General features: G+C 42.0%; 1 protein-coding gene across 2 annotated transcripts; it reads right to left on the bottom strand.

Annotated features, from left to right (window-relative positions):
- Nucleotides 1-5,462: 5,462 nt before the first annotated feature.
- Nucleotides 5,463-24,468, bottom strand: LOC144669546 (protein Tob2-like). Of its 2 annotated transcripts, XR_013573683.1 has the most exons (3): nucleotides 24,413-24,468; nucleotides 6,381-12,665; nucleotides 5,463-5,802 (listed from the first exon to the last, which is right to left on the bottom strand). XR_013573683.1 is itself a non-coding variant. In XM_078532026.1 (2 exons), exon 2 carries the CDS (start codon nucleotides 12,601-12,603, stop codon nucleotides 11,686-11,688), a length of 918 nt encoding a protein of 305 aa, XP_078388152.1. In that variant the 5' UTR covers nucleotides 12,604-12,665; nucleotides 24,413-24,468; the 3' UTR covers nucleotides 5,463-11,685. The 2 variants fall into 2 exon arrangements, 1 of the variants encoding a protein (XP_078388152.1); XM_078532026.1 differs by having other exon boundaries at nucleotides 5,463-12,665.
- Nucleotides 24,469-24,619: the final 151 nt, after the last annotated feature.

The raw sequence follows: 24,619 nt of genomic DNA, 5'->3' as shown, positions 1-24,619 counted from the left end.
GAATATTACTACATCCTTGATGTTAACTGCTCATGGACTCCCTTTGCCAGCTCTGGATAGGCTCATCTCTCCAGCATAGTGAAGACCTTTCCTCTCCTGATCCCATTGAAATGAAGATCCCAACAGTGATTCTACCCAACTAGTCAGCTCGGATTCAGAGACTGTCGTCCAGCAAAAGAAGCAATCAGGTTAGCAGCGTTTTTAGAAGATCAGCTTGACCCAGCCAAGAAATAAATTGCTTCAACCATTATCAATGAATCATAAATGAGAGCTTAAGAAAAATATTCGGCCCCTCGAACTTGCTCCACCATTCAATAGGAACACGCCTGGTTTGATTGTGGGCTTAACTCCACTTTCCTGCCTGCCGCCTCCCCAACTCCACCCCCAAAAAAACCCTCGATTCCCTGGTTAATCAAAAAATCTGTCTAACTTAGCCTTGAATATATTCAATGACCCAGTCTCCACTGCTCCCTGGGGTAGAGAATTCCAAACAAAAACAGAAAATACTGGAAAAAGTCAGCAGGTCTGACAGCAACTGTGGAGAGAGGAACAAGAGTTGACTTTTTGAGTCCATATGACTCTTCTTCAGAGCTACATTTGGAATGTCAAATCCAAAGACTGACAACAATCAAGAGAAGAAATTTCTTCTCGTCTGTCTTCAATGGGAGGCCCCTTATTTTTAAACTGTGTCTCCGGTTTTAGATTCCCCCACGAGGGGAAACAATCTCTCAGCATCCACTCTGTCAAGTCCCCTCAGAATCTTACATGTTTCAATAAGATCACCTCTCATTCCTTTTGTCCTTTTTAACTATTTATCCAATTTCTTTTCAAAAGTTATTGTTGCATCTGCTTCCACCATCATTCCAGGCAGTGCATTTCACATTGAACATGGAAAATTTTTATCTCTTCCCCACCCCTGACTTCTTTGCCAAGTCTGTTGTTCTCTGGTTACCAACACACCTGCTCCTAACTATCAAAATCCCTCATATTTTGAGCACCTCTATTAAATTTTCCCTTAGTCATCTCTGCTCTAAAAACAATCCGAGTTTTGTTCATTGCTCCACGTAATTGAAGTTTCTCATCCCTGGTACTGTTTTAGTAAATCTCCTCTACACCCTCTGCAAGTACCTGTTGTTCTTGCTAATGTGTGGTGCCCAAATTGGACAGTACTCTAGGTGAGGCTCAATCCCAGGGTAAATAAATCATTCATTTCACTTTTTTTTAAAAAAAAACTCTTTGCAAACCACTGAACCCCATAAAGCTCCCTCAAGCCCCAATTGGCAGCTTCAAAATTCTTTGGGTGTCCAAGGATCCGTGTAATTATTTTTAACACAACATTGTAAATCACAAATTGAACAATTTAAGCCGTCAGGTCCCAAGTGCCATCCTGGTTCAGCTCATATCTCAGTGGCAATCCCAACAGATTAGATGTCACTGTTGATTTAGCAATAGGGATGGGTGATGGTACGAAAATTGAATCCTCACTATTTTGGTGAGACTCATAGTGGAGTGCTCAGGAAGAACTATGTCCCTGTATGTATTGAGTCACTCACAATTTCTTAATAACGTGTCATAGATCATTGTGGCATAAGGTTCACCAAATGCCAGTCCAGGCCAGTGCTCACAGATCATCTATATGCAACTGGGCAGGTAGATGCAGCCTTGGTTTAATATCTTCCCTCTGCCAATGCAGTATTCCATCAGCTGCACTGCATTCACTGCACTGAACTGTCAGCCTAGATCACATTAGTTCATCCCTGCAGCAAAGCTTGAACTTTCAACCTACTGACTCCAGGCCAAGAGAAATTGCCACGAAATGTGCCACGTTCCAGTTAGAACACAGCAGCTGCCACTCCCAGATTTGCACACCATCATGGTTGTGTAATCATCCACTTAGGACTGCATAGAGCCAGTTAGGACAAATTACCAACACCCCTGTGCAAGGTACAGAATTATTTTGGGTAATTTAAATGCCATGAACTTTTGACTCTTTGTCTAATGGAAAACCCAGCTGGTAAATTAACCACAAAATTCTGTTTGCTGAAGAAAAAACAGAAAACCCAATTAGGCCAGGATAATTTGAGACTTTGGATAAAGCAACTGAAGAGAGGCCCTTTTAATGGTGTTTGGGAGCCTGAGGATCAAGCTCAAGTGTATAACAAGATGAACTGTGCTATCGGCAGGACAGGCAAAGGCAATGACAGCTATCAATTGATTTGATCGTCACTCCCATAAGGGCCTCGTTATTCTTGCATTTTGAACCTCACATTTTGAAATGTATTCCATAGTTGCAAGTGTTGTTTATTGTTGTTCTGTAAGTGTTCAATAATCTTTATCCCTCTATCAATATCACTAGTAGATTTGGTCAGTTTAGCTGTGGGAGATTGTTGAGAGAAAACATCTGCCTACATTACAATAGTGACTCCTCCTCCAGGTACCATGCCCAAAGAGGGTATTGGTGGCCATGGACTTCTAACGGGTTGGTTCATGATTATGCTTGGCAAAATACTGTAGTGGTTTGCCCTTGCCTTCTGCAGTGCAGCTGACCGAGAAACACTCCCACTTTTACCGCCTGCCATCAGGCATAATGGAAGGATTTACAGACTGATAATCAACTTGTTTGGCCACATCATGAACGTGCCTTCAGAGGTCATCCAGTCCTGAAGTGGGACTTGAACCCAGAGCTTCTGGCCCAGAGGTATAGATGCTACCCACTGTGCCACAAGACCTCCCACAATAGTAACTACACTTCAAAAATGTTTCATTTGTAAAGCGTTTGGGACATGCTGGAGTCACGAAAGGTGCTATATAAATGCAAGCTGTTTTTAACCTTGATACAATTTTATATGGGTATTTTGTCTGCTCAGGTATAGAACTAGTTATCAAAATGAGTAATTCTGCACCTTTCAAAACCTCCAGCTAATTTAGACTTCACTCCTCTCCTCCCACCCCTGCATTGCCATCCTTCCTTGCTTTTTGTAACCTCCACTGGTTTCCCTATTCGTTGCAAGCTTCAAGCTTTATTTTCAAATCATCTGCTCCAACCTACACTTCCAAATCTAGGTCATTACTTGTTCCCATTCTCTCTAACTGCTGATGGTAGAGCACACATTCAGCTGTCCCCATAATACCCTCCTAAACTGTTTTACCTCATAACCTTTATACCAACGTTCAAAGGCCTCCTTAAACTCTTCTTTGTCAGAACCTACATCTCTTCAACCTCTCCCATCACTTAAATATTCCTTGTTTTCTATGGAGTGCTACACTGCTGCAAGTGGTTGAAATAGTTAGCTGTACCCACAAGGAAATCCTAGAGATCTATTGGTCACCCCCTGCAATGAACCAGTTTCAACTAACACACAGCAGCACCATCATACAGCAAATATTGTAGTCTTGGCAACTTACCAAAGCATTGCCTTGACTGGTCATAAGTCTTCAAAACAGAATCGATATCTTAATTTATCTGGAGATGGACATTGCAACTCGAGGTCTATAAGAACATGACTAACATGTTGGGAAATTAAGAGCAAATTCTGCATATTTATATCATTGCCTATGACAACACCCACAGTAAAATACTTTGTTTTTTGAACAAGACATTAAACCAAGACCCCCTCATCTGTTGGATGCAAAAGATCCTATGGCACCATTTTGAAGAGATGAGTTCTCCCCAATGTCCTGGCCAATATTTATTCCTGAACCAACATCACAGATAATCATCACATTGCTGTTAGTGGGAACAGTCTTGGTGGGAAATTGGCTGCCACATTTCCTACATTACAATAGCAACTACACTTCAGAAGTACTTCAATGACTGCACAATGAGTGCTTTCGAACATCATAAGGTCATGAAAGGCACAATGTAACTTAATAATACCTTGGGGGCTTGTGCCAAAATTGGGAGAGCTGCTCCACAAATTAGTCAAGCAACAGCCTGACAGTTATACTCACCAAATCATACGTTATAGACAAAGTTCCAGACACCACCATCACAATGCTTGGGTATATCTTGTCCCACTGGCAGAATGCTACCAACTGAGCCATTGCAAAGCAAAAATGTTAAACATGTTTGATGCGACTTAGCAGTAAATTCTCAACCTTGAACAGCCTATATTTTGAACTGATTTTTCCGCTTGAGGATATCTTCAGTTTTTTTTTGCTTTTATTTTTAGATCAGCAAGTCCCTTTGGGGTTTGAATTGGCAGGTTGTCTCTGTCAATGAGACAAGAGAATGGAGTCAATCCTCTACGTCATAAATCTGAGTGGAATGAAATGAGAATTCTTCATCAAGCAAACATTTGCCTTGATGGATTTCCAAATGTTCTGGTGATTGGTTGTTGCAGGTGTAAGACACCAGGCTGACCTAAAACCCTGGGCATGTTATTCCCAAGTCATTATGACAAGCATTCAACAGAAAACCAAATCAAAACTGGAAATAACTTTGCTCTTTTGAGTTGAAATTTTTTTTATATAGAAAAAAGGGCCATAGTGCAGGACATCGGAGTTTTAAGAGCTGAACATGGCAAGAGGCAATTGCAATATAAACTTGTTTTCTTCAGTTATTGGAGATACACATGCTGGTATGGTACACCAATGTTGCCTTTGGGTATACATCTGCACTCCTCCAATTCTGACATCATGCACATCCCCAAGTTTAATCGTTCCACACTGCTGGCTGCGCTTTTAGCTGCTTTGGCCATAAACTCTGGAATTCCCTCCCTAAAACTTTTCCACCCCTCCTCCTTTAAGGTGCCTTTAAAAACACCTACCTCTTTTGTCAAGTCTTTGTTCATTTGTCTTCTTACTTCCTTCGGTGGCTCAGTGTCCAAACTTTGATAACGCTCGTGAAGTGCCTTGAGATATTTCAATACTTTAAATACCCTCCATAAATGCAAGTTGTTACACACCCAAGTATTTTCTCCGTTACCCCTAATTACAGTCAATTGCAAGCAAACAAACAGTGCTTGCAAGATAAACAAAAAACTCTTCATTCTTGTCTTGTAAGGAGGTGCCTGCAACTGTCAGACACCTTCCAACAGCAATGCAGCTAGGATTTGGGGAACACGTCATGAATTAATGTACAGAATTTGCTTTAATTTCCAACACGTCAGTCACGTTCTTATAGACCTCAAGTTACAATACCCATTTTCAGATCAATTAAGATATCGATTCTGTTCTGAAGACTTATGACCAGTCAAAGCAATGTTTTTATAAGTTGCCAAGACTACAATATTTGCCATGTTATGGTCCTGCTGTGTCAGTCAGAACTAGCTCGTGGCAGAAGGTGCACATCACAGCTCCAAGAACTCCAGGAATGAAGCAGTATCTCATCAAGTTTTGAACTCTAGTTTGGCTCAATGTTGCACTGCAGCAAAGCAGACCTAGTGCCTAGCAGGAAGGTTAACTGCTTTAACAATCTGTCCAATTTAAACTAATTAAAAAAGGTACTACACACAAGAAGCTCCAATTTTCATGCTTTTAATACAAACTTAAAAAAGATCCGGAACATTATAAACTATACAGCTCTGACCTCACCTACAACAAATCTGCAAAAAACATTTTAGCATCAAGCAAGTATTGCACAATGTTCCAAAGTAGAAAATTGGGATATTTTTCAGTCTACAATAAAGGAATTATTTGCATCCGCTTTCCTTAACAGAAAATAACCATTCCTTTCGAAAAAGTAAAATGTACATAATTTGAAAAAATCCTGCCATCGTTTTTCTTTTTTCTGAAGCATACAATGTCAATATCTCTGCGTTTTCAATTTTTTTTGAAAAAATAATTTGTTGCATATGAAATCTGAAATGAAATTACAATGTACATTAGAAATATATACTCTTAGCCTTTACAAACATCTTAAATCATTCAAGCAAAGGAAACCAAAAGAAAAAGAGGAAACTTAAGATTCCGATCGGTTAGTGCCAAATTCATTAAAAATAAAAAATAAAACCAAGCAGTGTTTTTAATGTTCAAGTAAAGAAAGGCTAACATCTGCATAATACATCACATCACCTCAATGAAGAACACTTGGGGAGGAAGGGAAAAAGGATGTTGGGGGGGTGGGGAAGGGTGAACAAAAAAAAAAATCAAAACAGCAAAATTACAATTCATCAGCTTCTCTCACCACCCCACCCCACCTCAGAAACCTCATGAAAGAGGGATGCCACGTAGTCATTCAGAAACTGAAACCAAATATGTACCTCCCAGCTGGTATTCTTTCCCACCCCCCCCCCCCACCCCCCCCCCCCCAACCTTAAATTTTGTTCAGATCCTTCAGATAATGAGTAAAGAAAGAAACCTCTGTTGACACTGGCACCAGCCTGAGTGGCTACATAGAGCTTCACTGGCCCCATGGCCCCAGATGGTTACTAACTCACCATCGCGGCCAGACGAGTCAGAGGCTCCACATTCTAAGAGCGCTTCAGGTAAACGAGTCCTCTTCTGCCCTCGGAAATTATGTCGGAATGACTGAGATTCCTGGAAAAAGTGATCATCACTCATTTGAAGACTGCAAGAGTATGCGTGTGTATGTGTGTGGGGGGGGAAAAAAGAGGGGGAAAGGTTTGGTCAGAAACATCAAAGAGGGCTGCTGTTGGTCTTAAGCTATGACTTCACTCACAAGCCCTCAAGTCTGGAGTTCAAATCTGCCTCTTGTTGGATGGTTAAGTGGTTGCCCTGTACTGAGGTGCTGTTATCCTAACCCAATTGTAGCCCCTTTGAAACAGACATGTACCCCAGATAATCAGGGCAGAATATTTCTACATGGTAATGGTAATTCATGAGGCACAAAGCCAGAGAATCCACCATTTCTTAACTTTGCTCACCCTTCCCTACCCCTCCTGGAATACTAAGCCAACAGGACTATGGAGAAACACCAGTGAAGTGTCAATGGTCAGCAGGCATAAGCAGGCCACGTAGAGATTGTTTTCAATTTAAAAATTCACAAGTTCAATGTGAAGAGAATGTGAAAAGTGTAAAACTTACAATAGTCCTTTAGCCACCATTCTCATCATGTCTTCACCACCCACCACACCCCCCAAGCAAAAAAGTGCATCATTTTCCAGCTAACAATTCAAAAAGTAACTTGAGAGAACTGTATTCCCTTAAGACAGCAACAATTTTCCTTTTTAAACTTAGATCAGATTAGTGTTTAAATGCAACCCTTGTTTGTAAACACAGTTGGTGCTCATCTCAAATTTCTAAACCACTGTAGCCACAAATATAGACAGTGGTGACATTGCTGCTTACACACAGCCATCTACATTTCACACTGCACTCCCAACAGTTCAGCAGGGAACAGGCTAACAAGCCATTTTGGTCTTGGGTGGCAGGGAGAGGAAAGGAAATTTGGGGAGGGGGACAGGGAAGTGGATACCAACTCTAATTCTTTCTTCTGCAATTACCAGTTTCATCCATCTGTGATTATTAACAATTAGTGTGTTTTATATTGGAATAAGGAGTGTTTGGGGAGAGGTGGGGGGGGGGGGCCACAGAGAAGAAAAACAGTGACAACTACAGCAAGAGGCATAGTACTACCACATCAGCTCAAAGATCTATTGATGCAACATCTTGTTCTGCACACCTTGGAGACAGTCATGATGACTAGGTAGAAGTTGCAATAGCAGTGGAGCTCAGTCCCCGTATGGATGCATTTAACTGTAATGGCTCAGCCCACAGTGCTCTGCTTAATCTGGAATTTCTGGGACAGTAATCAAGCGGATTATAAAACATTCTGCTTTGGATTCCTTGTATGATCATCTCTCATGCCTTTCCTCTAGCATGGGACCTTTCTTGCTCATTTTAGTGCATAAAAAAAGGCTTCTTAATAAATTTAGGATTCTGTCACAACAACTCAAGGCTAAACGTGGAACAACTTAAAAAAGGCTTAGCCTGTCCTTTCAGGTTTTTCAAATATAGTACCCACAATCACAATCATAATGAAGAGTGTTTTTTTTTTTTAAAGTGGCTAATTTCATTTTGAGTGTTTAGGGAAAAGGATTCTAAGCCAGGCTGAAAAGCAGCATTGATGACCCAGAAATTCAATATTTCAGAAACATTTTAATGCTAGGACCATTATATAAACATTGGATTTATTTGCCCGAGTTACAAATAACTGACCAATGGGGATAGTAGCTGGTACCCTACAGAAACTTAGGTCATGGACACTGAATTAGTTTGTGGGTGTAGATCACCAGCACTGTAGCAAACTGCAACGAGACAGGCGAATGCTGTTGATCAGCACCTGGCCAGCTCTCAGGAAGAGAAGCAACAAGCTGGACAGTAGGTCAATTCCTCAAAAGTAGTAAATGCAAGTCAGCTAGGGATACTCACAGGCATCTTCCAGTAGTCAGTGCAAGTGGGCCATTAGCAAAGATCTAGGAGTCCAAGAGCTACTGGCTATGTTTTGGAGAGTAACAAAGGCAGGTTACTACGATTTTCCTGCTCTCCTGCAGGTTATAAGTCTCAAGTTTCACCAAATCACTAAGGCTGGACCCAGCTATTTCTCCCATTTCTGTACTGTTTGGATGGGACGCAAAAGGAAACTGCACTATTCTCACAGGGGAAAGGGGAAGGATGGAAAACAAGTCAGAGAAGCCACTTAACATTATCTCTAATAGCCTCCAACAGAACAATGGTGGAAAAAGCCAGGGGGTAGATCGCCCCCTTTGCCAGTGTGGTTTGTAGTAAGTGATTTAAAGAACGCCAAGCTGATGAAGCCTGGCTCGGACCCAGAAGTCTCACTCCCAACTTTCCCGTATCAGCAACATATCAGAATGCACAGTACAGACAATTCACAACTGGCTTGCAAATACCAAACTCCAAAACAGAACTTCGCCCATCATTATTCCTCCTGAAGCACCCTATTTGCTGTAGTTATTCTAGACATGCTCTCAGAATAATTTAATAGGGCTTGCAGGGAGCAGGAAAGAGCTAGTATACAAGGTCAAGGATACTCGGTGAATGGAGGATGCCCAATATCTCATGGATTATAAAAAGCAAGAGGTCTTCCAGCATATTCATATTGCGTATAACTCAGTTAGATCTTCTCCATGTGGGAATGAACTAATTAACTCTTATAACAAACCTTTTAATTTATTGCAACTGCAGCAAAAATGAATCAGCAAAGCTCTGAAGCATTGGGATAAAATATTTAGCAAACTGATAATCTCATCACTGGCATCCCCTATTCATCTCTGGGACTGAAAAACCAAGCTGGTCACCTGGGACAGGTTTAAAAAATACATTGATTTAAATATTGCTGACTGTCTCAAGGGCAATGCTTGAAGTTCCTAAGTTTTTTTTGCTTCTGTAAATTGCAAGGAGATAGTAAACACTGCTGCACATGTTCTCTCATGCCCAGGTGTAGTGACTGATCAAGCTTCATGGTTTTATAATACAGGAATCACTTCAGAGGGGCTGGATAGAACGCTCTTTAGAGCACATTCAGATACAGATGTCTCTGGAGTTCCTTCTAACCAACGTTCAGTGCAAAATTGACAGATGTAGCTAGTTTCTTCAACATTCCCCACCCAACCCATAATACTGCATGACACTCCAGTTACAGGATTAGGTGCAAGCTGATTGAAGTGTTGCAGAGGGCTTTCTGAAATCCAGACTGCAGCAAGCCACCACAACAAACACAGCTGAAACTGTGTTTGGTAAATTCAATACAATCTTTTGAAAGAGGGCTGTGTTCTCAGGAGTTGGAGATATGACTGAAAGGCATTCGATGGCATGGTTTGCAGCAAGGGCTGTGAACCAGTTTCTAGAATTCACTTTTTGAAAAGTGCATTAAAAAAGGTTCAGTCCACACAAACACTGACCTCAGGCATATCCCGTTACTCCTTATGGGCAAAGGAAGAGAGCTCCTCAGATTGTCATTCAATTACACAAATGAAAGGGGACACGACAGCTACTTTATTTTCAAAAGCTCAATACTGGATTTGAAAGCTGAAGGTAGGATGCAGCACCTCAATGCCTAACATTTAGGACATAACATTCACTTAAAGGTGCTGACAACCGGTGGGATACAGCATCATTCAACTCTAATTTGGTCACTTTCATCCTTTCTACAGGATTAGATCCCACCCACACACCTGACATGAACACATGGTGTGAACCTGGTACATTACCATATCGCTAAACACACAAAGCTTGAGTAGCAAGGACCCAATGTGCAGCAGGGTTTAACAGATAACACGGTTCCTGACCAGCTTCAGGTCAGAGCACAAAACACATTCCCTGGTTGCACAGTTACTCAAGTCCACTGATGGTTTTGATCTTTTCTCATTCACCATTTCAATTGCACCACGCAGTCAGAGTGAATGTCTCACAGCATCCACAACAGCAGATGTGCTTCCCCACGTTTGATACCTTCCCTCCTACCTCCCAAACATCTGGCTTTTTTTTTTGCATCGATCCTTAGGCCAGGAACGTCATCCTCTCTGCTTGGTAGGAAGAGGAGCGAACAGCACAGCTCAAAGAGCCTGAAAATATTCGAGATGACCCAGGGTTTTAAAACAAAAAGTACTCCAAAAAAAAAACAAACACACCAATATCTAGGATGCAAACAAACACCCCATCATAACATCTCAAACAGCTACTTCTGGCACAACTGTTGTTAAGTGCTCACTTCACCAAACCTGCAGCATATTGGGATAGTTGAAGGGTCTCAGTTAGACACAAAGTACTGTAGATCTTCAATGTAGAACTTAAACCAGTTAGCACAACGCAATGTAGCAATTTGTCCATATAGCAGGATCCACAGTACGTGCCACAGCTTCACAAGGTTGTATTTTTTTTGCTAGTTGCCATAGTACAGTAGTAATCCGAATTAGGAGATTAGCATGGACGAAGAACTTCAAAGCCCTAACACCAAGATGACAGGTTTTGTTGCAGTTCAGAGCGAGGTGGTGTTGTTGACGAAACTTGGAGTTTTAAGGGTGTAGTGGGTGAGGGGAGGGGGAAAGCAAGGGCAAACAGGATGAATGTCAAGACTCTGGACAACCAGTTCGAACTGGTTAAGACAGACAGACAGACAGACGCGCAAACACACACACACTCTCTCTCATTGCATTAAAATGCTATTTTGGCAGAATTCTGCTTCACTGTGAACCTGCCAAACTTAACTGTCAGTCATGGCTTCCCATCCTGTAGCACTATAGCAACAATAAAAAAAAAATGGGAAATGTGTTCGCCTAGCAACCCTGATCCAGCTGCTACTTAACAACTACAGTGCAAAATTAAATACAGAAATACTGGCACAAGTGTGAGGTAATGCCCCAAATATAACTGCTGTGAAAAACTGATAAGACTGCCAGTTACATATTGTGACCTTTATTTTACTCAAATTTGGGGTATTTCAATATTTCAGTATTCCACTTTTTAGATGGACTTTTGTTGCCCTGCTTCCCCCAAGGGAAGAGTATAGAATTCTCAACAAAAAAACAAGTTACGTTAACTCTGGAAAAACCCACAACTTCCCAATGGATTGCATGAATGTGACTTGAACAATTTCAAAAAAAAACTTGAAAACTTAGGAGATGATGAACACCGTTGAGACTGTAAGTGGGGTTTGGAGGTTTAATGTTAAACTGTTCCCAAAGTGCTCTTCAACACGGTATCTTAGTGTTGGCCTTCTTTTAGAGTTCTATGTATAGAAAGGATTCTTCACTAAATATATTAGTTAGCCAAGACAACTGGCTGAAATGGCTGGTTAGGATACTGCATGGTGTTCAAGTTGAAGTCAAGTCCTTCCACAAATGGGGCTTTCTCACCCAGGTTGTTGTTATTGTAGATTGGTGGTACCTCAAAGGCATTAGGGAACGGAGCTGGGCCAGTGGATGACTGGTTTTCATTCCCGAAGTACAAGCTCAATGAACCGGGGTAGACAAACTCCTTGGCGTTCGGAGAAAGGGAGGATGGCGGCATCTGGCCGTTTCCAAGGACCAGCGAATGCATTGATGTGGACAACCCCTTCTGCTTCATCAAGCCATTAGTGGGAGAGCGAGCCATTCTCCGGCCTCCAGTTTTCATCTTGGTGGAACCAAATTTGGTGGCAGCAAAGGCTGCAGTGGTGAATGTGATTGGCTGGGTTGACCTTGGGATGAAGGTGGGACTTACTGAATTCCCAAAAGATGGAGATGGGGAATTGGACAAAGAATTGCCCTGATCAGTGATCGGTGTGAAAACTTGGGCTTCTGGGTTAAAGCTACTCTTTATCTCCTTGTCCAATTCGGCACTGTTTTCATTGTCATCCATGTAGAGGACCTTCACAGCCCCTTTTTCACCAATCTGATAGGATACCTCAAATGGATCAATCCAAAGGCTTAATTCTTGAGGAACATTAGCCCGAATATCTTCAATATCCAACCCACTTCTCCTCGTGGCCTGCTCAACTATGGGGTCCACAGTTTCTCCAATATGGACACACCTGTAACCAGATCCTTTCAGGGGCTTTTCTGGGTACCAGTGGCCCTCATATTTCTGTTTTAGCAACCGCTCCAGCTCCTCCCCAAAGAGGTCTGCACGTCGCCGGGGTAATTTGTTATACAGGTAGGAGATAATGAAATTTAAAGCCACTTTGATCTCCAAATGCATCCTTGATATATGGTGACTGGGGCAAGGCAGTGTAGAAAGAGCTTCAAATCTTCACACAGTCCCTTGGGGGGAAAAAAGAGAAAAGCAGCAGTTAGTTCACATATATTGGTACTGTATATTTTCTGTGTGCAACCATTAAGCTTTAATAAACAACAGCGTGGTGGCTTCTCATTGCTCCTCATGACTCAATGAGTTTATGATTAGGTTGGAGGTTCACACCTAGCTTCAAGTCCCAGTCAGGACACCAACAGTTAGCGAAGAAGGGCAAGTCTCCATCGCTAAATTAGCTCCAGTCACTAAATTAGCTACAGGGTGACAAAATCTAGGCAGGTCACTGCCACCTCTGCCAATTCAATCCATCCTGCATGACTTTCTGGAGGGCTGAAGAAAACAAAACCAGGAAAACTGGGGAGCAAAGAAAACAAACCAATAGTACTAGTCTCAGCTTAGGTTGGCTGGCACTAATATGATACAGGGAAAATTTTACTCCTTGCAGAAGTGGTTAAGGGAAGTTTTAATAGAGGTGTTCAGAATCATGAAAGGTTTGATAGAGTAAATATGATAAAATTGTTTCCAGTGACAGAAACATTGGTAACCAAAGTTCACAGATTTAGGGTAATTGGCAAATGAACCAGGGGCGAGAGGAGATTATTTTATGCAGCAGGTTCTTACAATCTGAAATACACTCCCTAATTGGATAAATATTTGAAGAATAAAAATTTGCAGAGCTATGGAAAAAGGGAAGAAAATGGAACTAAGTGGATTGTTCTTTCACAGACCCAGCACAGGCACGGTCATGAATGGCCTCCTATACTGTATCACTACAGATACTAATCGGTGAAGTTATGTGATACACTTAACCACATTAATCCAGCATGATAGACCTGTAATCACCAGTATTTCACACTCCTGCTGTATATAGTTGAAAGTGTTCTTTCTGGATTCAGCTCCAGTTTGGACAGATACATTGTACTGCTGGTCATTTTCAAGTGTTCAAGTGAAGAGTGTACAAAATAAAACACAAGTTGCAGCATTATACCTCATGAAACTCCTAGCAACAGCACTAATTAGGAGGCAGTGGCATCAATGGTATATTCTTGACATACATTTAAGTTTTCAGGACAGGACCAAGCAGAGGCTGACTGCTTTAATGCAGGGCAAGGGAAAAAAAATCCTCTGGGGTAAATAGTCAATTAGCAGTTTGTACATCGTGCAGCACTGTACTTTGAAGGAGTTGTAAAATTTCAGGGAATGGGTTAAGGGCCTCCTTCCCAGCTGGAACAAAGTGAGGCTATGACATGGCACCTCCCTCTAAATTCTAGATTGTACTGAATGTATTCCCATATAATCAGATTTCAAATTCCATTTGCAGAAACTTTTCTAAGCCCAAAGTGGTCAACTTATCCTCAGCAAATTCTTAATTTAAGCAAATTAGAAATTAGAATTTTCTACTTGCAATAGACAGGAGTAGGCAGTTATTAAATCTGGGCAGTAAACTTGCAAAAATCTTGAATATTAATGTTATTTTGCTGCTTGACTTCTGCTGCTGCACATATAGTAATTTAGGAACTCTGTACTCAACCCAACAAGAGACACTTGTTTAACTAATGCAAATTCCTCTGCCTGACAAAGGGATGTGATGATGCAAGGGACAATTGTGTGGACTGCAACCTTGGATCAGGCCTTGCAGTAAGTAGTGCTCATATTAAATATTAAGATCTAGAGTGTGAATAGGTCCAAGGAGATGGCGATATCATCAAATAGTGATGACGGGTGTGTTGCAACATTCCAAAATGCTACTGCTACGCAAGGAGCTTGTGCCAAGTCTGCTTGCATCTTGCAAGTCCATCTGTCTGATGGACTGTCCTTTAGCCAGCAGCATCCAGTTCCAAGTAACTAGATTAAATATATGTTCACAGCCAAGGAGCATGTTGGTGCAAGCTGGGTTCTTTCCTGTCCTTCCCCATGTGAATTTCTAACTCACAGGAAAAGCTAGCAGGCTTGCCAAAGATCAGGCTAAGAAAATCCAGTTGTGCACACCAGGTTTATAAAGCTGGATCCTGGTGCAGTACAAACAGTGTCTGGGACCAGGTCACTCATGAATCAGCACAAGAAAATCAGAAACAAGTTGTGAGGACTATGCAATGATGCAAGATTCCCAACTTTCCATTTGGTAAATTTTTCATACAAATCACCATGGAGTCATCCAGGAACAGCTCGTAAAAGGAACACTGCAGTAAAATGGAATCGATATAGGAGCAGCTTGCAGTAGAGTCAGGTGGCAGAATACCATTCATGAAGGTAAATGCCACCTTGGCAGCATATTAAAGCTGAATAGAATATGAGATAGGAGGAGGAATTAAACAATTGGCCAACAGCCCAACAAATTTTAAATTAACGTATTAAATGTGGTCCTTTCTCATACTGCAGCAGGAAGCCATACAATAACTGATAATAGGAGGTACTTTTCAGGAGCCAGGGCTTCTCCAGGCAACTAGCAACTGATTAGAGCATCACTGTCCGAGGACTGGATCAGGGAAGAAATCTTCAGGTGGGCTTTGAAATGTTGGCAATCCAATGAGTTGCAAGAAAACACAAAGCAAGCTTCTCATCAGTTCTTCACTGAACTAAATCTGCAGATCAGCTTTGCATTGAATACCATTACTAACAGCCTGCACTTGTTAGCACTCCTGGTTTCACAGCATGGAAGCTGAAAAGAGCTTTGTAGATACCACCGGGAATGCAGTGCTCTACAACAGAATGTATGTTGTAGGGCCAGTGTTTAAAAGCATCAACACTGGAAGATCTAATAGACCAGTGTAATTTCCCCATGTAATGAGTTGGTATTAATAGACTAGATATAAGCCGAGTGATACAATGGCACATCAGGACTACAAAACTGCCTGCAGCTCGTCACATTCCTACTTTACACTTACTCAATCTAACTAGGCATTGAAGAACAATGAGGCATATGGATATTGGGCTATTTACCAAGCCAAGAACAAAATATTTAAGCCACTGGCACTGCAATACTGAGCAAGTAACTTCCAAGTTGAATGCAATTTAAGTGCTCACCTTGAAAAGCCAAACCCATACACAGAGTATATGTGGCATTCATTTAGTAGAAAATAGAATCCAGATGTGGGGTAAGCACCCAGAAATATCCTAACGTACCACCCTGTGGAATCATAAATGCAGACCCACATCTTTGCTTAACTGCTGTCATTGTTCACACAACCCAAATTAGAAATTTATTAGTGTTTCTTTTTAATTTCCTTAGATTAAGGGCATTTGAACCTAACTACCGCTCTGTTTTCAAACATTTAAATTGAGAATAGTCACGCTGGTGGCTGCATTAATATTTATACACTGCTTAAAATTCCAACAGCAACATCCTCAATATTTCCAGCATTATGTTTATTAAATGGCAATGTAATTCTGTGTTGAGTTCGTTCTTCTCAGCCATGGCAGCTACAATTGGCCTCAGCACCCGAGTTAAAAAGGAATTTTGGGCAGGGGGAGAGAGAGAGAGAGAGAGAGAGAGAGGGAGAGAGAAAGTGGGGGGGTGGGGGAAGAGAGGAAAGAGGTGGGAGCAGCTGGAGAGATCAGCTAAGGTCTTGCCTTGATTACTACTGACACCATGCTGGAAATTGCTGAAGGGAATGTATCACTGACAGTACATTTAACTCCTGTTCACCATGTGGAACTTAGCCACGGGCTCTTGGACTACAAGGTCATCACAGTAGAGCACAATACTGCCCTCCTTCCCTCCCAAGCCTATTCTAGAAATCTGAAGGCTGCACCTGTGCAGACAAAACAGCATACAACTGAATAGAATGGTACCAGGGTTTAAAGGATTAAATTAGGACAGGTCACACAAATTTGGCTTATATTCTATTGAGTTTAGAAGGTTCAATCAGGTGTGATCCAATTAAGGTGCTTACTGTGATAAAAGGGATTCAATAGGGCAAATGCAGCTGATCTGTTTCCTCTGGTGGAGGAATCCAGAAGAGGGGGGCATAGATCCAAGACATTTCGTAGAAAAATCAAGCAGCACCATTTCCCCCAAAGGGTAGAAGAAATCCGGAACCCCATGCCCCAGGCGGCTGTAGATTCTGGGGATCAATTGAAACTTTCAAGTTCAAGATAGGTGATTAGATTTTAGGTAATGTTATCAAGGGACATTATGCAAAGACAGGTTCGTGGAGTGAGGTACTGAGCAGCAATGATCTAACTGAATAGTCTTCTGTTGAATTCAATATCACACTTTACCAAGCTAAAGTACTTTTTTTTTCAGCAAAAAAAACCAAAAAGAGGAGAAAACAAGAGCAACAGTCTCTCTCATCTGCCTCCATTGCCAGGAACAGAGAGGCCAGGTTGGGATATTGTTTGAAATATATACTGAGGTTTTTAAAATTAATAATCAAGAATTCAGTTCCGTGCAAATCTACTGCCTTCTGGCACCAAGTCATCCTGAGCTATGAGCTTACATATAAGAACAGCTACTGCACAATTCAATTTAAGCATCATTCACACACACTGGCCACATTCAATTATGTTCATACAATTGGAAATATCAGAGCGAAAGCACATTGCTTCTTTGCCACAGATATTTTTGGGTGGAATATATGCTGAGCAGCACAATTTGAATTTGGAAGCAAGCTTACCATCAAGGTCCTCAGTTAGCAGAGAGTAGCACAAAAACTCAGCGGGGAAATTTACTAGTAGAATTACAGTAGAAAGTCTGATTTGAGCAGACATCAAAATGAGTTACTGCAATCACTTGTGTTGGAGCCAAGAGAGCACTTGGGTCTCAGATGCTCTTCAATCCAGAATGCTGGGCAGCATATATTTTGCTGCTATGTTACCAAAGCACATGATGAGATCAACACTCTGCACCAACAGCCCCTCACTTCCTACACAATATTTACCACAGCTACCATCCCAGGCTACTCAATTAGCTGATCCCAGCAGGAGAGTAAATCGATAAGCCTCATTACCCCAGAGCTGGGCTTGGGAGGGGTGGTGTGTGGAAGAGGTCAGAAAAAGGCAGAGTTTATAATCAGTCCTGTGAATCCTGCTGGAAAATATAAGTATGGATGAGGTAAGGACAGTATGCCTCAGTTACAGTTACCATCACCCTGCGCCATCCAGTGTCTCAACATGACAATAGTCTCCTAGACAAGGCACTGGAGAGAGTGGTGTCTGGAGTTGCAACACAGCACAAACGCACCCCACAAGCTTTCACTGTTAATCCATTTAATCACTAAAAAGTTATGATGAGCATTCTAGCATCTGTCTTATAGAATAACTAAATGCTGACATACACAGGAGAAAGGATAGATAAGTTACTAGCCCAACTAGGAGGAAGATCACACAAAATTGTTGGCTAAACCCTTGACTTTTAGACAAATTACATTAAATGTATTTTATTTGAATATAAAAAGTATTGGAGTGGGTGAGCTCCCTATTTAAGCTCAGCATTACTGCTGGTTGTGCTGAAAAAGACCGAATGCCAATCTACCCCAACACAAAATTAATTTCATCAATATGGTTTGCTCGCTACAAGTAGAAATACCATTTTAGAATCTGCAGTTTAATACAATACCAGACTATAGCCACTGCCATGATTACCACCTTTCTGAAGCTGGGTTTACTTAGTGTATTTTGTTAAAACTACACGTTGTCACATTGAAAAGTTTAGCGTTATGCCTCTCCCTCTGCTGGACCTGCACTGAGAAGCCACCATGATTTAAGCTCTTACTGCAACCCAAGACCAGCTGTGTCTTTCCTTAATGCTATTACCATCTTGTGACTCCCAAAGCTCCTTTCCAAATTGCAAATTCTGAGAATAGCTTGCAGCATCATCCTGTACAGGATTGGATGGCGAAGCCGGCACATTTATATTGCCGATGACTTCACCATCACAAAGGCAGCTAATGGGACGACTTCCAGCTCAGCTCACACCCTCTCTACACGAGTGAGATATTCCTCAGTGCAGCTGAATCACATTTTTAAAATGAAAAATTATTTTGAAGCTGCATAATTTTCACCTCTTGAAAAGGTGCTGACTCATCCTGGGGCACTTTGCCAACAGCACAAAGAGCCTTCAGCATGTCACTCAGAAGGGACAGCAGGTATTTAAACAGCATGGGGCAAGGGAGGCACAGCTAAACTCAACCCAGCTCACTGGGGTTGGCAGGTAACAGCACACATTTACACCCATCCACTTTCTAGCTGGGGGTGGGGAGCAACGTGGTGATGTCACTGAATTACAATCAGGACTAGGGTAGAGGAACCATGGCTGATTGTTCCATTTCTTCTAGTCCAGCTGCACTAGATCAATCGCAGCGCCTCTTGCTGACAAATAGAGAGATCAGCTAACACCATGGACCTGGAATCTGTTACTCCTCCTTGCAAGCGAATCACTAAGGAAGTCAGTATTGCAGGCTTTGAGCAATTTACTTCCTCTGCACTTATTATATTATTTTTTTAATGAGTTGCACTTCTAAACTGTACCCAAAACCTAACTGAAGACAGGTCCCACTATAACAGTTATACAGCAGAAGCAGCGTAATTGGGAAAGGGAGTGAAGGCTGGTTCTCCTTAACTTGCTGCTACAAGTTTCTGCAACCAAATAGCATCTGTATTAGACAGAGTTGCACACAGTCCACAGAGTTTCTAATCTATGCTGATTCAGCTCTCAGCCAGCCAATTGGAATGCTACAATGAGCCTAGGTTGGGGTTGCGGGGTGGGCAAGGGGAGATAGAAAACTTTCAATAAGTAATAATCAGCTAAAAAACACTTAACATTGTTGGGGGGTTACCATTTGCCGAAAACAGAGCTGGACCAGCCAATGTAAGTTGGTTCTTACCGGTCCACTGAAATGGTGTGGTAAGCAACTCAGTTCAAGGGCAATTAGGGATGAGCAACAAATGCTGACCTTGGCTGCAATGTCCACAGCCCATGAAAGAATAAAACTACTCTTGTAGCCTCAGTAGGTCAGAGGCTGGGAATTCTGTAGCAAGTAACTCACCTCCTGACTCCCCAAAGCCTGTCCACCATCTAAAAGGCACAAGTCAGGAGTGTGATGGAATACTCCCCACTTGCCTGGATGAGTGCAGCTCCCACAAACAAACTTGACACCGTCCAGGACAAAGCAGCCCACCTGATTGGTACCACATCCAGCATCTTAAATATTCACTCCCTCCACCACTAACAGTGACAGCAGTGTGTACCATTTACACTATGTACTACAACAACTCATCAAGCCTCCTTCGACAACACCTTCCAAATCCATGACCTCTACCACCTAGAAGGGAAAGGGCAGCAGACGCATGGGAACAGCATCACCTACAAGTTCCCTTCCAAGCCACTCACCATCCTGGCTTGGAACTACATTGCCGTTCCTTCACTGTCGCTGGGTGTCAATCCTGGAACTCCCTCCTTAACAGCACTGTGGGTGTACCCACACCACATGGACTGCACCAATTCCAGGCAGCAGCTCACCACCACCTCCACAAGGACAATTAGAGATGGACAACAAATTCTGGCCTAGCCAGCGACACATCCATGAAAGAATATATTTTTTTTTTAAAAAAAATCACACCTTTCTGAAACCTCATCATATATGGCACCAATCTTGATAGCTATTCAGGGTGTCTTTACAGATAGTGGATGGTGACGCAATGGAACTCCTCTGTAACACTCAATAGTCAAACAGCACATTTAGCTTCACAGATAAACACTGGCCATTTTGTGTAAACTACTAGCGTGTTGCAGTCCTTATGGAAGTGTATCCCAGCAAGAACGAATACTGTATCTTCAGGGCAGCCATTAGTCAAAGGGCTTACAGTTCTAAATAGGAGCCAAGCATCAGTCTTCAGTTTTCATTTGTCATTAAAACAAGGCATCAAATGACACTAAACTCAAATAAGGATGACAAGATTATAATCCTCTCCTCTGGGATGAAGACTACCCCTGCTGCTTATGTACAGAAGGTTTTAAGTTACCTGTCCATGATGTGTATGCTGTTGTCTTTTCCCCCTCTTCTACATGTGTCACATGCCAAGCATCAATCTGTCAAAAGGATGGTCGAGTAAGCTGCCCCCATGACTCTGCCAATTCTGGTCTGCAAGCATCTGTTAGAGCTGCATGGGAGTGACCCAGATTACATCACCTGCTATTTTCTCTTTGTCTGGCAGCTTCACCTCCCTCACAAACAAGGTACGAAAATCGTCAACTGAGAAACTTGCAGGTGCAAACTCATAACCCATCAACAAAACACAATGAGTTGCAGTTTCAAATTAACTTGTCATTTCCAGGCAGCATTAGGTGAAATTTTCAGCTGATTTTTAGCAAGCCATTATTCTGATATGATAATCAAGGGAGAATGAGGCAAGACTTCAAATACAAACCAGTTTAGCATACCAAGCCTATCTGCTCTGGAAATTAAGAATGGAGGAGAATTTAAAGATCTGAATAAAAGCTCACATTGTACATTTAACACAGGGTGGAGAGAATTAGTTGAAACTGTTAACAAGGCACCTGGGTCATGTGGTGCTCAAGTGCTCGCCACCTCTGGAATCCAGCCTAACAGCTGGAGCAAAATCTCAACAGCTGCAAGGATGTTAGAGACAAACTCAGAGCTACTATCCAGTCACCAGGCCAGAAGGTCACTGTAATGAACTGCCTCCCTTGTTCAACGTTAATGGCTGGTGCAGAAACATCACATACCCCATTCCAAATTACAATTCATGCTTTCCAGAGGCAGCTTGAGAAACTGTACAACATTCCAAATTGTAGCTTCCCTGCACTGTTCTGTCTAACTGTGGGGCTTTTGCAAATGGCTTTAAATCGGAGTGGTGAGGGGAGAAAGGGGCAGGGAAGGAAACGTCAGCATGGTACCCATTCCAGACCACTCGGCTTTCCCATGAATAATGGCTATTTAACTGAGGTACTCAAGGGATTGGCAGGGAGGGGGGGACGGTTGGGGAGGAGTGGAGGAGAGGTGGGGAAGGAGAAGCGGTGGGAAGAAAGAAAGAAGCCAGTAAAAAAAAAAAATCAATAAAGAATGCAAAACAGTCTTTTCATGTTGCTTGCAACAGGCCCTGCCAATGAATTCCTGATCTCAGCCACAAGAATCAGAGACAAACGAGTCCTGTTCACTCCTCACCCCTGTGCTCGCTGACCTACACTGGCTCCCGGTCTGACAACACCTCAATTTTAAAATTCTCATCCTGGATATCAAATCACTCCCTGGTCTCGTGTCTCTACCTCAGCAACTCCTCCAGCCCTGCAACACTCCAATTCTAGCCTCTTGCACATCCTCGATTCCATCACTCCATCATTGGCAACCATGCCTTCAACTGCCTCCATCTTCAACTCTGGAATTCTCTCTCTAACCTTCACTGGCCCACCCCTCTCCTCCTCTAAAAGCTGCTTAAAACCCATCTCTTCAGCCAAGCTTTTGGTCATCTATGCTAGTATATCACCTTATGTGGCTCATTTATTAAATTTGTTTGCCAAGGCTCCTTGGGATATTTTACCCATTAAAGGGCATTTTTACATTGCAAGTTGTTGTAACAAAGCAATTTTGTTAATGGGGATTGAGGGTGGTCAGTTTCTTTCTGCTCAGTTACAGTGTTATGCAAGCACCCGCACAGAGGGGTGACATTTTCAACAAAATCAAGGTCAATTTTAACCCCAATCAGGAACAGATTTTCTCCAACACATCGGTTTCACAATAGCTTCTTAAATTTAATATTGGAAAAATGCAACCCATCTTCCACCATGCAGTTCATACATTAGCCTCCTCTACCCTACTCCATGCCAGCTGCTCACTGATTCAGGCTGCATCCAAAGTTGTAGGAGCTTTCCTGTTCAGCCATGTGGTCAACTAGTCCACACCCCATACATCACAAATATGACTCATTTCCATTTCTAAAAACATTTCCCATCTCTAGTCTTACCTTACCACCACTGAAAACCATATCCACATCATGTTAACTACAGCTCAACTTCTCCAACACTATCCTTGATTCTGGGAAAGTGAAAGAGAAGTAATTTGATTCACTCTCTGTTACAATGTTAAAAATGCATGGATTTCTAAAGCAAGTGCTGTCCAGAAGAGGGGCAGGGTGGGTCACTGCCAACCAGGAATTTGTATTCACTTATTTAGTAGATTACAATTCCAAAACCTGTCAGAATCTAAAAACCTAAGATTTAAAACCTGTTAGAATTAGAATCCATGAACTTCGTTGCATGCAAGTTGTATTTTGATAGGATCTGTAACGTAACAAAAAGAAATAAGAACAAGGGGAGCAATGAGAAAGGCCATCATTTGGTAAGAGGAGGCTGCTGTTAATCAGAAAGCTGAATAAACAACTCGAGAAGCAACTTGTGAAGAGCTTGAATTGGAGTGTTGTTTCGTCTGGGTGAGATCCTTGGACCTTACAGAAAGAGGAGACCAACTTGCTAAATAGCTTTGAAGTTTGGGTTTGGAGGAGAATGGAAGGGATCAACTGTACAGAAAAAGTAACAAATGTTGAAGAGCTGAGGAGAGTGACAGAACAAAAATTTTCTGAACATAATTAAGAACAGAATGTCTGGGCAGGGCACATCTGAAGAGGAAACAGACTTGTAAGAGATGTTATAGAGGGAAGATTACAAGGAAAGAGGGGAAGAGGAAGGGAGAGAATATCAATGCTGGATGGCTTGAAAACTGAAGAAGGTTGTCAAATGAAAAGACTGGCACAGAATAGAGAGACACGGAAAGACTATGAGCCAAGGACACATGATGAACATAGGAAAACATCCCAAGGCACAGAAGCACAATCACAACTTAGTTCATAAAGTCCCACACATGCACCTAATCTTCACTACATTCCTATCCCTCAGTGGCTAAACTTCAAAATTCTTGTCCCGGTTTATATATTCCCACAACGGCCACATTCCACTTGGCTTCTATAGCCTCCTCTAGTGCTACATCCCTACTCTTAACATCTGATCTTTGGTCCACTGTATCACTCATCTCTTAGAGTCTACATCTTCAAGTGTGAAAACAAAGTTGCTCCATCCTCCCACCCACCCCCAAGATCCCAAGTGGTCCAGCAAGTAGTTCAGCCATACAGTGTATGAAGCTTCAAAGCTACACCCAATCCCAACTTCAAAGATTCACATATACACTTTCACCAAGTTTCTGGATGACAATCAGAAGGAATTTGTCCCCCTCTGTACATCCTAATTCAGCAGATAAAGCTCCAATTTCAATCCACTGTATGCAATGTGTTGGCTGGCCTCAGCCAGGCAAGAATTATGAAGTTACAAATGGCCTCAATGCCCTGGTTTCAGGCATGGGTGCTAGAATGGGCTGACTCCCACTCGCGACAGCCAGTAACTCTTGGTCAAAGTGAATGAAGAGCAAATGACTTGGTTGGGTTGTAAATGCCATCTGTAGGCGAACAGCCTGCCAACCTGCAATGTCAGGGCCCACAGTGGAATGTGCCACTTGGGTTAGGCGCCAGAAGGACAGGCATCTATAAAACAGCACCTTCAGAAATGGGAGAAACTTAACGAAACCAAAAATCATGCCATTTGTTGAAATAGCATGAACTACTTTCCCCTCTTATTTTACAATAAAACAGTAACCCCACAGCAAGTCAGGGACAAAAAAAATCCTATTATCCCTTCTCTAACAGTATATCTCAGCAATTGTATCAAGTTACCTCTATAGATTAAGAAAATATTTTGATTTTAAAACCATTTCAAATTTCATCTCAGCTGCTCTCACTTAAATAAAATTTGTACCTCAGTAAGCGACTCCAGAAGGTAGATTGGCGTTTTATTATGCAAAGTCATGAATGCTGGAAATCAAATAAAAACAAAGTGCAGAGGTTAATGCTTACCTTACATTTTCAACATCTCAGATATATTCTAGCTGTTCAAGACACACAGATTGATTTCCATTAGTATATCCTTTCTGCAGAAGGGAGAACACTATAAACTGCACTTTAA

This window comes from Cetorhinus maximus, chromosome 29 (assembly GCF_964194155.1).
Source record: "Cetorhinus maximus chromosome 29, sCetMax3.hap1.1, whole genome shotgun sequence".
NCBI classification, from domain to species: Eukaryota; Metazoa; Chordata; class Chondrichthyes; order Lamniformes; family Cetorhinidae; genus Cetorhinus; species Cetorhinus maximus.
Note: the sequence above shows the minus strand (reverse complement) of the source record. Positions and strands in the feature narration are given on the sequence as shown.